At 46.9% G+C, this 12,587-nt stretch overlaps 2 protein-coding genes across 2 annotated transcripts in view; both read right to left on the bottom strand.

Annotated features, from left to right (window-relative positions):
- Positions 1–3,648, bottom strand: part of LOC138778112 (malignant fibrous histiocytoma-amplified sequence 1 homolog) — a 53,606-nt gene extending 49,958 nt beyond the window's left edge. The window contains 2 exon segments of the mRNA XM_069956368.1: positions 350–1,501; positions 1,504–3,648. Coding sequence (XP_069812469.1) covers positions 350–1,501; positions 1,504–3,226 — 2,875 coding nt within the window. The 5' untranslated portion in view covers positions 3,227–3,648.
- A 5,633-nt stretch (positions 3,649–9,281) lies between these two features.
- LOC138778111 (perilipin-3-like) lies at positions 9,282–12,281 on the bottom strand. The gene is made up of 3 exons (XM_069956367.1): positions 12,159–12,281; positions 11,860–11,973; positions 9,282–9,819 (listed from the first exon to the last, which is right to left on the bottom strand). The coding sequence occupies exons 1-3, from the start codon at positions 12,279–12,281 to the stop codon at positions 9,457–9,459; spliced, it is 600 nt and encodes a 199-aa protein (XP_069812468.1). The 3' UTR covers positions 9,282–9,456.
- Between the last annotated feature and the right edge of the window lie 306 nt (positions 12,282–12,587).

Raw genomic sequence — 12,587 nt, 5'->3', positions numbered from 1 at the left:
AAAGTGACTGTACCACCAGGCCCAGGCTGAAGCACTGGAGGCGGGGCGAGCCACCCTTAGTGGGAGGAAACCCCAGCCCCACCATGACGTCACTCCATTAGAATCAATGGAACCCTATCATAGAGGGGCTAGGGTATCCTCCTACTAAGGGTGGGTCGGCCTGGCTCCAGTGCTTCAGACTGGGCCTGGTGGTACAGTCACTTTAACATCAAAGTTTGACAAACCTGCCATACCAAAATTTTGGAAAGATGGCTTATCTCTAGTGTTCATATACAAGCTGTAATATACACAAGTAACAAAGAAGTAAACAATATAAAGGAAGGCTTCCAAATGACAAACCAAATCTTACCTGGGAAGGTGTGTGGATTTGGTGATCCCCTCTTAAGGCACTTGGAGCACAGAACGTGTACTGTGTAGTATAGGCCTGGCCATTCTTGTAATAGTGCATTCAGTTCTTCTAGCAATGGTGTTATTGCCTGCCATGCAGTCCATATATTAGGCAGTGAGGCATGACTGGCAATAGACAAAATGTCTGACTGTAAGGCTCCTTTTGAGGGTCGAAAGCTCACCACAACTGGCACTTTCCCTCTATAGGCAAAAATCTGAAATTTCCCATCTGAACGGTGTACTATGTGACTGTTAATCTGGACACTAAAGCGGGCAAACAAGCCAGGCGGGAATATGAAAGGAAAGCTGTATTCTATTTGAAGCTGTTCAACAGTAAGAGATTGTCCCGATATGTTTGTACCATAGATCCAAGCCTCCGCGTGGGGCACCTCATTCTTTACATAGCATGGGAACTTGTACCAAGCAGTGGCCCCATTCAATGGTTTGGACTTGGGTTTATTGATACAGTAACAGAGCCCCATCTTCTCCAGAAGTTCTAGTATGAGCTGCAGGTCTTGCTGGGTTTTGATATGTGGCTTAAGAAGTAACTTAATGATGTGAGTGGGCAGTAGTCCATGAAGTAGAAATCCTTCCACGTAGTGATGTAACTGGGCGGCCCTCAAGTCGTCTACACTGTTGTCACCCAGAAGTTTCTGGAACAGGACTGAGGCGTCCCTCTGGAAAAAGACATTCAGAATGTCAATCAGCTTTGTCAGATTGTGAAAAACGTACTCCTTAAGGGTAGCATTGTCCTCAAAGTAGAGCAGCTTGCCACTCTCGTGTAAGTAAGACAGGGCGCTCTGCAGTCTGTCCTCGGTCAGGCCGGCCTGAAGGCCTAGACGGGCAGAGTCCCACCACGTCAGCCATAGCTCCTGAGGTTTAAAGTGCAATTCCTCCAGCATTTGCCAGGATTTGGGAAGAACTCGATGCAGATTTGGAAAAATCTCCCTGTGCTCTGCCACAGACAGGAGCTTTTCCCTCAAGCGCCTAATGTTTGAAAAATTGTGGCAGCTCACACAGAGGACAGGGGAGAGGATCTGAAGACGGTTATTCATTAAGTATTGGAACTGGGCTTTCTTCCGTCTCAGATTCTTGTCACTAACTCCATAAAAACTGCATGAGGGTTTGAGGCACGCATGTCATAGTCTTGGCTAAGAGCTTCGTCCACAGTCTGGGCCAGATTCTGCAAGGTCTCGGAATCCTTCTTCTCCTGCAGGGCTATCTGGTGGTGTATATCAAGGCATTTCTCTTCAATGTCCCTCTCCTCGCATAAATCGGCGTGAGTCCCTACTATGCATACAACTGCATGTGGTACCTTGGCACTGATAAAATGGAGAAAATAGCCGACCGATGTATAAAACTGTTTGGAAACATAGGACTTTAGATTAACCGCCAGCACATACAAAGCACCGGGGGAGAGGAAGAAAGGGTTGATAATGTCATAGCTCTGGTCCCCAGCTAGGTCATACACTATAAAGGTTAGTCCTCGCTCTGCGTCGGCCGTCCAGTTGGTGACCTCGATGCCTGTATTCCCCAGCGTGTAGCTGGCTTGCTGCCCATCAGTCAGGCAATGTCTTAGTACAGTTTTGCCGGCATCCTTCAGGCCTGTGAGCACCAGCTTTAACCTGGGCTTGACTGCAGGCTGTGAATGGGCAAGTTCTTTCTGATAAGCAGCAATGTAAGGGATCCCTTTCATACACACCTCATAGGGAGGCTGAATTAAAGGGTTGTCTTTGATCTTCCAGATATTGACTTTGGACAGCTTCCCAAAGTTATCTGGGAGAATTGCTATTTGGTTACCTTGCAATACCAGCTCCTCCAGCAAGCCGAGCTCCACAATGGTGTCTGGCAGGTACCTTATCCTATTGTTATCCAGCCACAAGGTGACTAGCCTGAACAAGCTGGAAATGCCCCCCGGCAGCACAGTCAACTTGTTGCGGCTCAGGTAGAGCTCCTCCATGTCCTGGAGCCGCAGCAGCGTCCTGGGGAAGTCCTGGAAGGAGTTGGAGGACAAGTTGATCATCCTCAGTTTCTGTAAGGCCCCGAAGCCCTCAGGTAAGCAGGACAGGTTATTGTTGTCCAGCATCAGGCTCTCCAGGTGGGTCAGCTCACAGAAGGAGTCCGGCAAGGTGCAGAGGCCTGTGCTGCTCAGCCACAGGATCTTCAGAGGGGTCATGGCCCGGATGTCATCAGGCAGGGAGCCGCCGCCGCAGCTGCTGCAGAGCCTCTTGTTACCGGAGAAGTCCAGCTCCTCCAGGGCAGGTAGCTGCAGGATCTGCTGGGGGAAGCTGCCCAGCTGGTTGTGGTCCAGGTCCAGGGCTCGGAGGCGGCTCAGCCCCTGCATGGTGTCAGGTAGGTGGCTGAGCCGGTTGAAGCTGAGGTCCAGCTCCTCCAGGTGCAGCAGGGAGCCGATCTGCCGGGGCAGGCTCTGCAGCTTGTTGTGGCTCAGGCACAGCTTCTTCAGCCGGCTCAGCAGCGCCACCGCCTCGGTCAGGCAGCTCAGCCGGTTGTGGCTCATGTCCAGCTCGGTGAGGCGGCCCAGCTCGTAGACGGCGGAGGGGACGCTGAGCAGCTTGTTCCTGCGCAGGATCAGGACGTGCAGGTTGCCGGCAGCCAGCAGGCTCCGCAGGCCCTCGGGCACGTCCTCCAGGGAGTTGTTGCCCAGGTTCAGCACCTCCACGTCGCCCAGGTCCTCGGGCAGGATGAGCTTGTTGTGCTCCCCGCAGCTCAGGGTCAGCTGGCGCAGGCTGCTCCGCAGTTTCCTGGAGCGCAGAGCCGCGTCCCTCCATAGCCGGGCAGTCTTCAGGTCACAGGCATCCTTGGCTGCTGCTGCCATCATGGTGGAGACGGGGAGGGGGCGCCTGTCAGTGCTGCCGCATCATGGTGCACCAGTCACCACACACCCTGCCCGGGATGCTGGCAGGCGGCGCCGCTGCACACAGCCGCTTACATGGTGGCATGCTGCATGGGAGGATGACGGCTGCTACAATGACATCTGCGGCCAGGGAGGGGATGCGGCTATTGTCTGCGGGCACGGCTCTTCTCCCAACCGCCGAGGAGGATGAGGTGATGTCCTTGGTGAAGGCGGAGTGTGGCCGCCTCACAGGCTCCTGCTGCCGCTGCTGTAATGTCACAGCTCCGGACAGATGACTCCTAACCTGCTTCTCTCCCCTCCCTCTAAAATCACAGGGTGGGGACTGGCTGGGGAAGAGAAATATCCCACAAGCGAAACGGTACTTCCCTGCTCCGAGCGGCAGTCACACGCCATCTAGCGCCCACCGCGAGCATTGCAGCTGTCCTCAGCTTATAATACAGGTAGAAGCACAGAGACGCATTACACCTACAGGAGCCTTCAGGTCTTCAGGACATCCCTAGTTGTTAATATGGAGATAGTCCTCCCTCTGCAGTTACAGCAGCTTCCACCAGTCACTAGCACTGGACATCTGGAGCTTAAGCCCCAGATCATTTGGCTGGATGCCCCGCAGGCACTTTAGGTCTGCAGCCTATGAGCCATATGGATGAGATCACACCCTCCTGTGGAATCCATCCCTGAGGCTTATAAACTGCGCCCTGATGACCTGCTCAACTAATGGCAAACGGGCTAGGTGGGTATTAGCCTCTACTGAGCACAATAGCCACTGCCACATTGGTTTAGATGCAATATATAAAACATGTGTTATATTGGTTTACACAGCATCAGATCCGCATCTTTAAGGGATTACAGTGCAAGTTACATCCAGTGACTCACAGGGGGCATCTATTCTAGTCTTTTTCCCTCTGGTCTGGCCATTATGAAGAATTCTCCCAGCCACAAATCATCTCCTGCTATGTCAGGAACTGTTCAGAGCAGATGTTTTCTATGGGGATTTGCTACTGCTCTGGACAGTTGTGGCAGCAGAGAGCACTGTGTCAGGCTGGAAAAAATACACCACTTCCTGCAGGGCATACAGCAGTTCATACGTACTGGAAGACTGGAGATTTTTAAATAGACGTTTTTAGCATTTGTAGGCTCACCACGAAAGAATGCAATTGAGTGTTGGCATAAAAATTTAATCCAGCCATTAAAGGGAAGATGTGGGTTTTTTTCTGAAATGGTGATAATTTGGTTGGAGCATGTTATTCATATATGATTAATAGATGACATGACACCAATAGCAATGCCTGGGGTTAAAGAAGCTTGACATGTTTAGTTAAATTTACTTTTTGTTTAAAAATTCAGTCGGCAATGATTTTGAGATGGAGAGACACTGCCCCGACGCACCCACTAATTGGCTGGGATGTCAGGGAGGCTGAGAAGCAAGTGGGAGTGTGGGCAGGTAATGTTATAGCCTGGCAGCTGGGTTAATTGGGAAGGGGCTTTACATACTCGCAGCAGAATGAAAAATCCACTGTGTGTAAAGCCGCAGGAAATGACAGGACACAGAAACGCAGCATATTTCGCTGTGGAACTTGCAGTGTGAAATCTGCTGTGGATCCTGTACATGTAAAACAATGAGCCAGTTAGGAAGTAAGATAGTAGGATGCACAGGAATAAGAATAGTTTGCCCAGCTCGCATGGAATTCACTGGTGTTTTTATAAAGTAAAATGGGTGTATACATTGAAAGAAGGGTCTGCTATCTTTCAGTAGGAGATGGAGCCACTGTATGGACAGTATGTGTGCTGAGTAGAGATGAGCGAACCCGATCGTTCGGCATTTGATTAGCGGGGGCTGCTGAACTTGGATAAAGCCCTAAGGCTATGTGGAAATCATGGATATAGTCATTGGCTGTATCCATGTTTTCCAGACAACCTTAGAGCTTTATCCAAGTTCAGCAGTCTCCGCTAATCAAATGCCGAACGATCGGGTTCGTATGGACTCGAACCCGAACCCAGTTTGCTCATCTCTAGTGCTGAGACATCTGGCTTTAGCCAACAGGGGTTCTCCAGCCTTCTTACAAAATGACATGGGGCATGAAACGAAAGGACAGTTAGACATAAGACTGACTCAACCCCTTAGTTCTCACCAGTTTCACAGGTGGAAGTGCTGCGATGACATCACCATACAATGAATACTGAATATTGCAGCCAATCACTGGCCTCGGCACATGTATCAATGTTGGTGATGCAGCCCTTATATTTTATATTTTAGCTCTTACAAGCAAGCAAGCATAAAAAACTAATATAAATATGACATTGTCAATGAAGCAGAGTGTCACATCAGTGTGGGACTAGTGAGCCCTAAGCTGAACCCTGCCTCCTGCCCTAGGTGGGAGACCCAACTGGGTGATAGTCCCTGGACTACTGCCCCCAGCCTGGCTCTGCTGATATTCATTAGGGTATGTGCATGGACGGCAGAATGAGCTTCTGAGTATCAGGAGACTCCACTTCAAATTTCTGCCCAAATTCTGCAGTGTGCACATATTCTTAGAAGAGACGTGCCGGCGGGGGGCAGATCGGTGCACTCGGTACAGGACTACTATTAAACTCCTAATACCTCGGAAACTGTGTCAAAGATGAAGATAAGAACCTTACTTTCATCCTCTGTGTCCCATGTCCTATAGGACATGTCAGGAGGTTAGATACTTCTAACCTCCTCATAGTTTCCTGTTAATTTGTTTTTGTTTGTTTTTTTGTGAGCCACTGATATAATAATTCTTCCATAGAAAAGTACTACACATCACATCCCTTGACTGGTTACTTCTTCCTCCCTGAAGAATAAGAAATGGCCGTATTTTGTTGCCAGATTTCCATGTAAGGAATCCCTTTGAGTGGAATTTGATTGGCTTCAGGCACCAGCAGGGTTTTTTCCCTATGACACTGCACACTGGAGCATACCTCAGGTCTTCTGTAATTCCTGCCCTTTAGCTTTAATATAATTATTTAGAAACATTAAAATGTTCATTGTAAAGCAACAAACTTTCAGAGAGATTTCTAATAAAAACATTTCTGCCCAATGTTTTCTAAAAAAGGAACACTCACACGTCACATTAATGAAAACATTATAAAAACAGAAAGTTCCTTTAGTTACCCTAGTCCATTTTAAATCACCCGGTGTCAGAAAGTTATATTCCAGTACTTATCAGCTGCTGTATGTTCTGCAGTAAGTGGTGTATTCTTTCCAGTCTGACACAGTGCTCTCTGCTGCCACTTCTGTCCATGTCAGGAACTGTCCAGAGCAGTAAAAAATCCCCATAGAAAACCTCTCTATACAAAAGGTATAAAAAATATATTTATACAACCTGTTCAGCGACAGCGCATAAATCAGTTCATTTTTCAAACCGCTGCCCATGATCAGCAACACTTATGCTGCGTTTACACGGAACGATTATCGGGCGAATTTTCGCGATAACGATCAAATTCAAACGATAATCGTACGTGTAAACGTGACGAACAATCAAAACATCGTTCATGTTGATCTTTTAACATGTTCATAAATCGCTGTTCGCAAAAAAGTCACCGATCGTTCCGTGTAAACAGTCGTCGCGCGATAGTCCGGACTCATCCGCAGCCCCCTGCGCTGGCTCGATCGCCACCCCCGCCGCGAGCATACGTTACCTGCTCCGCGTAGCAGGTCTTCGACATCCCCGGCTCCCCTCTTCAGTGCACTGATTGGCTGAAGAGGAGCCGTTTGAAATTCCCGACTCCCTTCTTCAGCCAATCAATGCAAGGCAGCACTGATTGGCTGAAGAGGAGCCGTTTGAAATTCCCAGCTCCCCTCTTTAGCCAATCAGTGCTGCCTTGATGATTTCGAAATCATTAATCGTGTGATTGGGCCAATTATCGCTCTGTGTAAACTTAGCATTAGGGTCCATTTACACAGAAAGATTATCTGCCAAAGATTTGAAGCCAAAACCAGGAACAGACTAAACAGAGATCAGGTCATAAAGGAAAGCTTGAGATTTGTCCTCTTCATATCCATTCCTGGCTTTGGCTTCAAATCTTGGCAGATAATCTGTGTAAATGGACCCTTAGCTATATGCAATCTGGGTTAATTGGTGCACTGGAGGTGGGCCGATAGCTCCTTTCCTGGGTGACACGCCTAGACAGAGCCAGACTTGATTTAGAAGGCCATGTGTTACCCAGAGGAGGAGAGGGCAAACTAGCACTCAAAAATGTGCATTATAGCCCTCAATTGTACATACTGCAGTGTTAGTGAAAATGTGGCTGTTCAATGTTTATATTGTGAAACCCATTTTGTATCTGCTACACAACTTTTCTTTCACACAGAGGCACAGAATCTTAATGGTTAAGAATTAAGTAGACATTAAATACAAGACGAATCTAACCTGCTGATAGCTACCTGGTGGTGGGCACAGGGCACTGAGGATGAAGGTAGGTCTCAGGGTGGCAATTTTTTTTTTTTTTTTTTTGGGGGGGGGGGGGGGGTTGGGGTGCTTCATTAGGCTTAGCAAATGGCTGTTTCCCAGGACTGGATCCAGCTTTTCCAGGCACCCATAGTATAGCAGCACAGTATAGTTCAAAGGCTGACAGCTTCACTAGTACTATAGCTTCACTAGTACTATAAATTCGCTCAAGATAAAGATTCCTTGCATTGATCATTGCTTTCTGTGATCGGTATTATCAGCAATCGACTGAGGCACTGCAGCCTACACAGAGTATTGACCCCACTGGACCACCAGGTGACACTTAAGCCCTTCCAAGTCCATTTGCAGATTCAAAAACACTAAGGTAAATTCATGCAGACAGTGCTCGGGCCATTGTTATAAATCAGTGGCCCTCTGCTACACATAGTAACAGAGCTATCCAGTATAATGGGATATTGGCTCCCAATCTGTTATACTGGCAGTGCCATACTGATGTACAGTAACATCCTAGTGTGGCTATGGGTTAATTTGCAAGTAACAATGTGCACATTCCTGTAGTTGTAGTGTTTAACAAGCTACCTGCTAAGTATTTGGTGTTTAACCCCAAATCTTTGTTACATTTTCATAAAATATGCTATAACACCAAAATTGTTATTGATGTTCAGGCCGATGGTCCTTTTACACAGAGCGATTATCTCCCATAACCTCCAATTTCATTTACTTGAGCTTGTTGGTGTGGAAAAACCCAGGCAGCGTGATATCTGGGACGGAGTTTGTGTGGAGTGCTATTTAACAAGCATGTATGCAGCCAGGTAAGATCAGTTAGTAGACAAGGGCTCATATTGTCATTATCCAATTTTGTTTTTTTCTCACCATGAATAAAGATGTGGGGCAGTGGAGGCCCAAGTAAAAGACCATGTTGCCCTTCCTTCAAAAATCTAATCCCCTACAGAGAGGCTGTAGCACATTCAGTGCTGGCCCCTTTTCAGAAAGGCTAAAATGGGCTGCAGGTATGTGCATCTTACACTTAAGGAGTTATCCAGGTATGACTTGTGTTGCTATGAAAGTGTATACTTGGATGACTTAATGCTACCACTTCATAGATTTTTTTTAATGTCATTCTATGACTGGTTCCACTGTCTGGAAAAGTTTAGCAGCGCTACAGGAATGGAGTGTAGGTAATGCATCATACCCTCTGGGGGCAAGTCCATTTGTTAGAACAGGAGGGGGTTCTCAGCTTATCGCCTACCCTGTGGCCAGGGGATAACCTCAGATGGGAACACCCCTTTGATGACATGTATGCTTAAGCTGCTGTTACACTCAACCTGTGCATTTGATATTAGGGATGAGCAAATCTACAGAAGTGAAGTGAAAAGCTTTAATGAAGTGAAAAGCTTTACGCTCGGCTGTTCCACTCGAGGTGCCTGGAAAAGCTGGATGCTGTTCAAAAGCAAGCTGACAGAGCATAACAAAGGGCTTCACTTCATTTATACCGTAGATTCTTATTTGTCACTTCCATGTACGTACTTCATCTAGATTTCCTAGTATTACAACAGAGAGGAATGTAGACACTAAATAAAACCAGGATGACCAGTTGCAGCTCACATTTTTATAAATTGAGGCATAAGAAGTACACAGTAATTGCAAAGCTGATGTAGGTTACCAAAGTTTTAGTTACAAAGTAGTGAGATATGCAAAATTGCAGAAGTCATACACAATATCAACTCCAAAATTAAGTGCAAACATTTGGGGCATGAGGTTTACTTATTGCATCTTTTCAGGTTGCTCCTCAGGCATTTCTGGACGTTCAACAAGCTGTGGGGCAAAAGGGCCCACCAGCCATGTTAGAGGAGTGTTTGCAACTACATAGGATAAGAGCTCATTCACATGGTCATGGACTTTGGTGGCTTGTTCTCTGCTTTGTGTCAGAACTCCTGCAGAAATATCTCCAAGCGAACGAGCAGAGGAAAAAGACGAATGCAGGTCTTGAGCAGACTGCCGTAGTTGTTGCATACGGTCCTGTATGCTAGCTGGAAGGCCTTGTGCTCCAGACACCAGAGTAAAGCAAGTAGTTTGTAGTTGCTTGGTCAGTGTCCGGGTCATGGCTAACACTCGGGAATCCAATGGCTACGATTTAAAAAAAATAAAAAAAATAAAGTCTAATTGAAGCAGGAACACATGCAGCATACATTTATACATATAATGATGAAAGAGCACACAATCATGTCTTGGTCATTTGTTTCATGAGACAGCATTCATACAGCAAACAGGACTATTATGAACTTTTTGTATATCACTACATACGGGAAGTATAGCCCAGCCCTATTCTTGGAACTGACTACAGTATAACACAGTATCAGCTCTGTACACCATTCTATCACCGATACCAGGATCTATACACTATTCTATTAAAGTACAATTAAAGTACAATTAAAGTATATCACTGGTACCAGCTGCCAGTGGCAGAGAAGAGGGGGGAGTGATCACAGCAATGCATTCTGCCAGCCCTTCTCTCTCCATCAGTCTGAGCAGCCAGGACAACCCTCCCCTGTCTCCCCACCCTCCCTTCTCTCCCTGTTGTCCTCCGCTTCCTTCCAGTGAGCCAGGACACCAGAGGCCATCATAGTTCACGGCTACTATTGGGACACTGTTCACCAACGGGGATTTGCAATGTGACCAGAGGGAGCATTTTCCCTCTGTATGAGGAGAATTCTCTATCAGCAGCCCTATAGATGCTGCAGAATTTATAGATAACTGTCAGCAACAGAGCACTGCTCCAGTGCTGACAGTGCCGACAGCCAGGACCAACCACAGAAGACAGACTGGTGTCCTCTGGATGACACTGGCTCAGAACCTATTACCAGGGACGGGGGGTGGGGTCCCAGTGGCTGCTCCCCACACAGCACCACAAGTCCACTGAGTGCTGTTCCTGGACACCGGCACGCTCTTCTCCCAGCTTAGCCACACCTCCTCCCGCTGTCCACCCTCTCGTCCTGCTCATGCGCTCCCTCCTTCAACATGCACTGCAAGACCCATAGGGCCATAAGCCCAGAAGGGCCCCCTCTATTTTGCACTACCCCCCTATAGACCAAAGGTTATGGTGCGTTTACACAGGCATATCTGACCAAAGCCAGGAATGATTTAAAAAAAAAAAAAAAAAAAAAGGGAAAGCCCAGTCTTTCCTTTATGACCCATTCAGTTTATGGTCTGTTCCTGGCTTTGGCTTCAAAAATCTGTTAGATAAATCTGCCTGTGTAAACGCACCATTAATCTACTATATTAATAAAAATCCGCTTTATTGGTAGAATAAAAAAAGAATTTGATACGTAAAATCTAAAAATCACAGTACCTGCAACATATGCACTCGTAGTATTCTACCAATAAAAGAGAGTTTTATTAATATAGTAGATTAACACTTGTCTATGGGGGGGGGGGGGGGGGGTAGTGGCAAAATATGAGGGGGCCCTTCTGGGCTTATGGCTGTGTCTTGCAGTCTATAAATACCCTCTATTCTCCCCCCCCCCCCTATTAAAGCACCTTTTTGTCTATAGGACCCTCCTTCAACATGGCCCTGTCAGTGCAGTCATGTAGCAATTTTAACATGTAAGGCCTGCTTCTGATGTTTTTATGGGGGTCTTCAGCTACACAAGCTGCACCAAAAAAGTAGCCTTTAGTCGGATTAGGGGTGGTCTTTTAACCCCTTCCCCCAATATGTCGTCATGAAAAGCAGTGGTATTCTGCATCCCTGGAAGTCATGCTTTCCCTGCCTCCCTCCACTGTCCCTATACGAGATCTGGCAGCGGGAGGAAGCTGTGTCACACAGCCTCCTCCTGCTACCACTGTCCGGAGGGGAGCCGTGCTCCCCCCTGGGCAGTTAACCCCATAGACGCAGCGGTAGTTGCGACCGCAGCTTCTATGGAGAGATCAGCTGCCTCCCTCAGCAGATGGACTGTGGTTCCACGATAGTTGGGATCAGAAAAACAATGAATCCACCTGACACTCCAGAAGTCTAGCCGACTGTCCGAAACCAGGTGTAAGATAAAGCACTAGCACAGGTGGCAAAAAAAACTGTTGTAGTTCCTTAATACTGCCTCATGTGGGTGATAAGAGTTTCTATGAATCATTAATTGTAGCGAACTGCAGTAATCTGTGTAACCCTCACATTACCTGTTCTTGTTCTGTGACTACCGTTTCAGTTCCAGTCTGCTTGCGACTCCATTCCAGCCACAGCTGATGCAGTTTCTCTTGGCCACCATGAACACTCTGCTTTACAGTCTCCATCTTTACATACAAAAAAAAAAAAAAAAAAAAGATTAAACTTAACAGTCAAAGATCAGACTATTTAATGTCTATTTAAATCATTTGAGAGACACTGATTTTGGTTTGGGGTGTTTATACCATCCTTTGTAAGTTTTGTTACAATAATAAACATAAAAATGTTATATGAGAGATTCACAGAGCCCTACCAGGTCAATAGTTTGGTGCAGCTGTGCTAGAGTCTCCATAGTGCGATCTGGGCACTTCTCACCTTGCCCAAGAATGCTGATACGCTCGATGACAAGACAGAAGACAACGAACCCAACGCACATAGTAACTTTGCTGTTCCCTTTGTTGTTGAAGCGGAGCTACTTCAATCCTTCTACAGTTGAGGCAAGCTGAGCTACAAGAAAGTCCGGGAGTGAGGGAAGACAGCCATAATGGAAATCTTAGTTTGTACTTTTGTCCCCCCTGTCCTAAAGCATATCTAACAGAGAAAAGTAAGTGCTTGGACACACTTCTGCACACAGATTTTAATTCTGCATTGTATTTACAAAACTGGGCGGGTGGTCAGTGTATTCGTAACAGGCCTTCAGATGCCAGGCTGCCATGTAAACCAGTCACATCACATAGAATTG

This window comes from Dendropsophus ebraccatus, unplaced genomic scaffold (assembly GCF_027789765.1).
Source record: "Dendropsophus ebraccatus isolate aDenEbr1 unplaced genomic scaffold, aDenEbr1.pat pat_scaffold_630_ctg1, whole genome shotgun sequence".
In the NCBI taxonomy this organism is placed as follows: Eukaryota; Metazoa; Chordata; class Amphibia; order Anura; family Hylidae; genus Dendropsophus; species Dendropsophus ebraccatus.
This window is presented reverse-complemented; position numbering and strand designations above follow the sequence as displayed.

Bases quoted from the DNA above. Each gene is read 5' to 3' on its own strand.
- LOC138778111 (XM_069956367.1), bottom strand. From the start codon at position 12,281: ATGTGCGTTGGGTTCGTTGTCTTCTGTCTTGTCATCGAGCGTATCAGC. The intron at 11,974-12,158 runs GTAGGGCTCTGT...TTGTATGTAAAG, and splicing joins TGCACCAAACTATTGACCTG to ATGGAGACTGTAAAGCAGAG. The intron at 9,820-11,859 runs GTAATGTGAGGG...TTTAAATCGTAG, and splicing joins TAGTCACAGAACAAGAACAG to CCATTGGATTCCCGAGTGTT.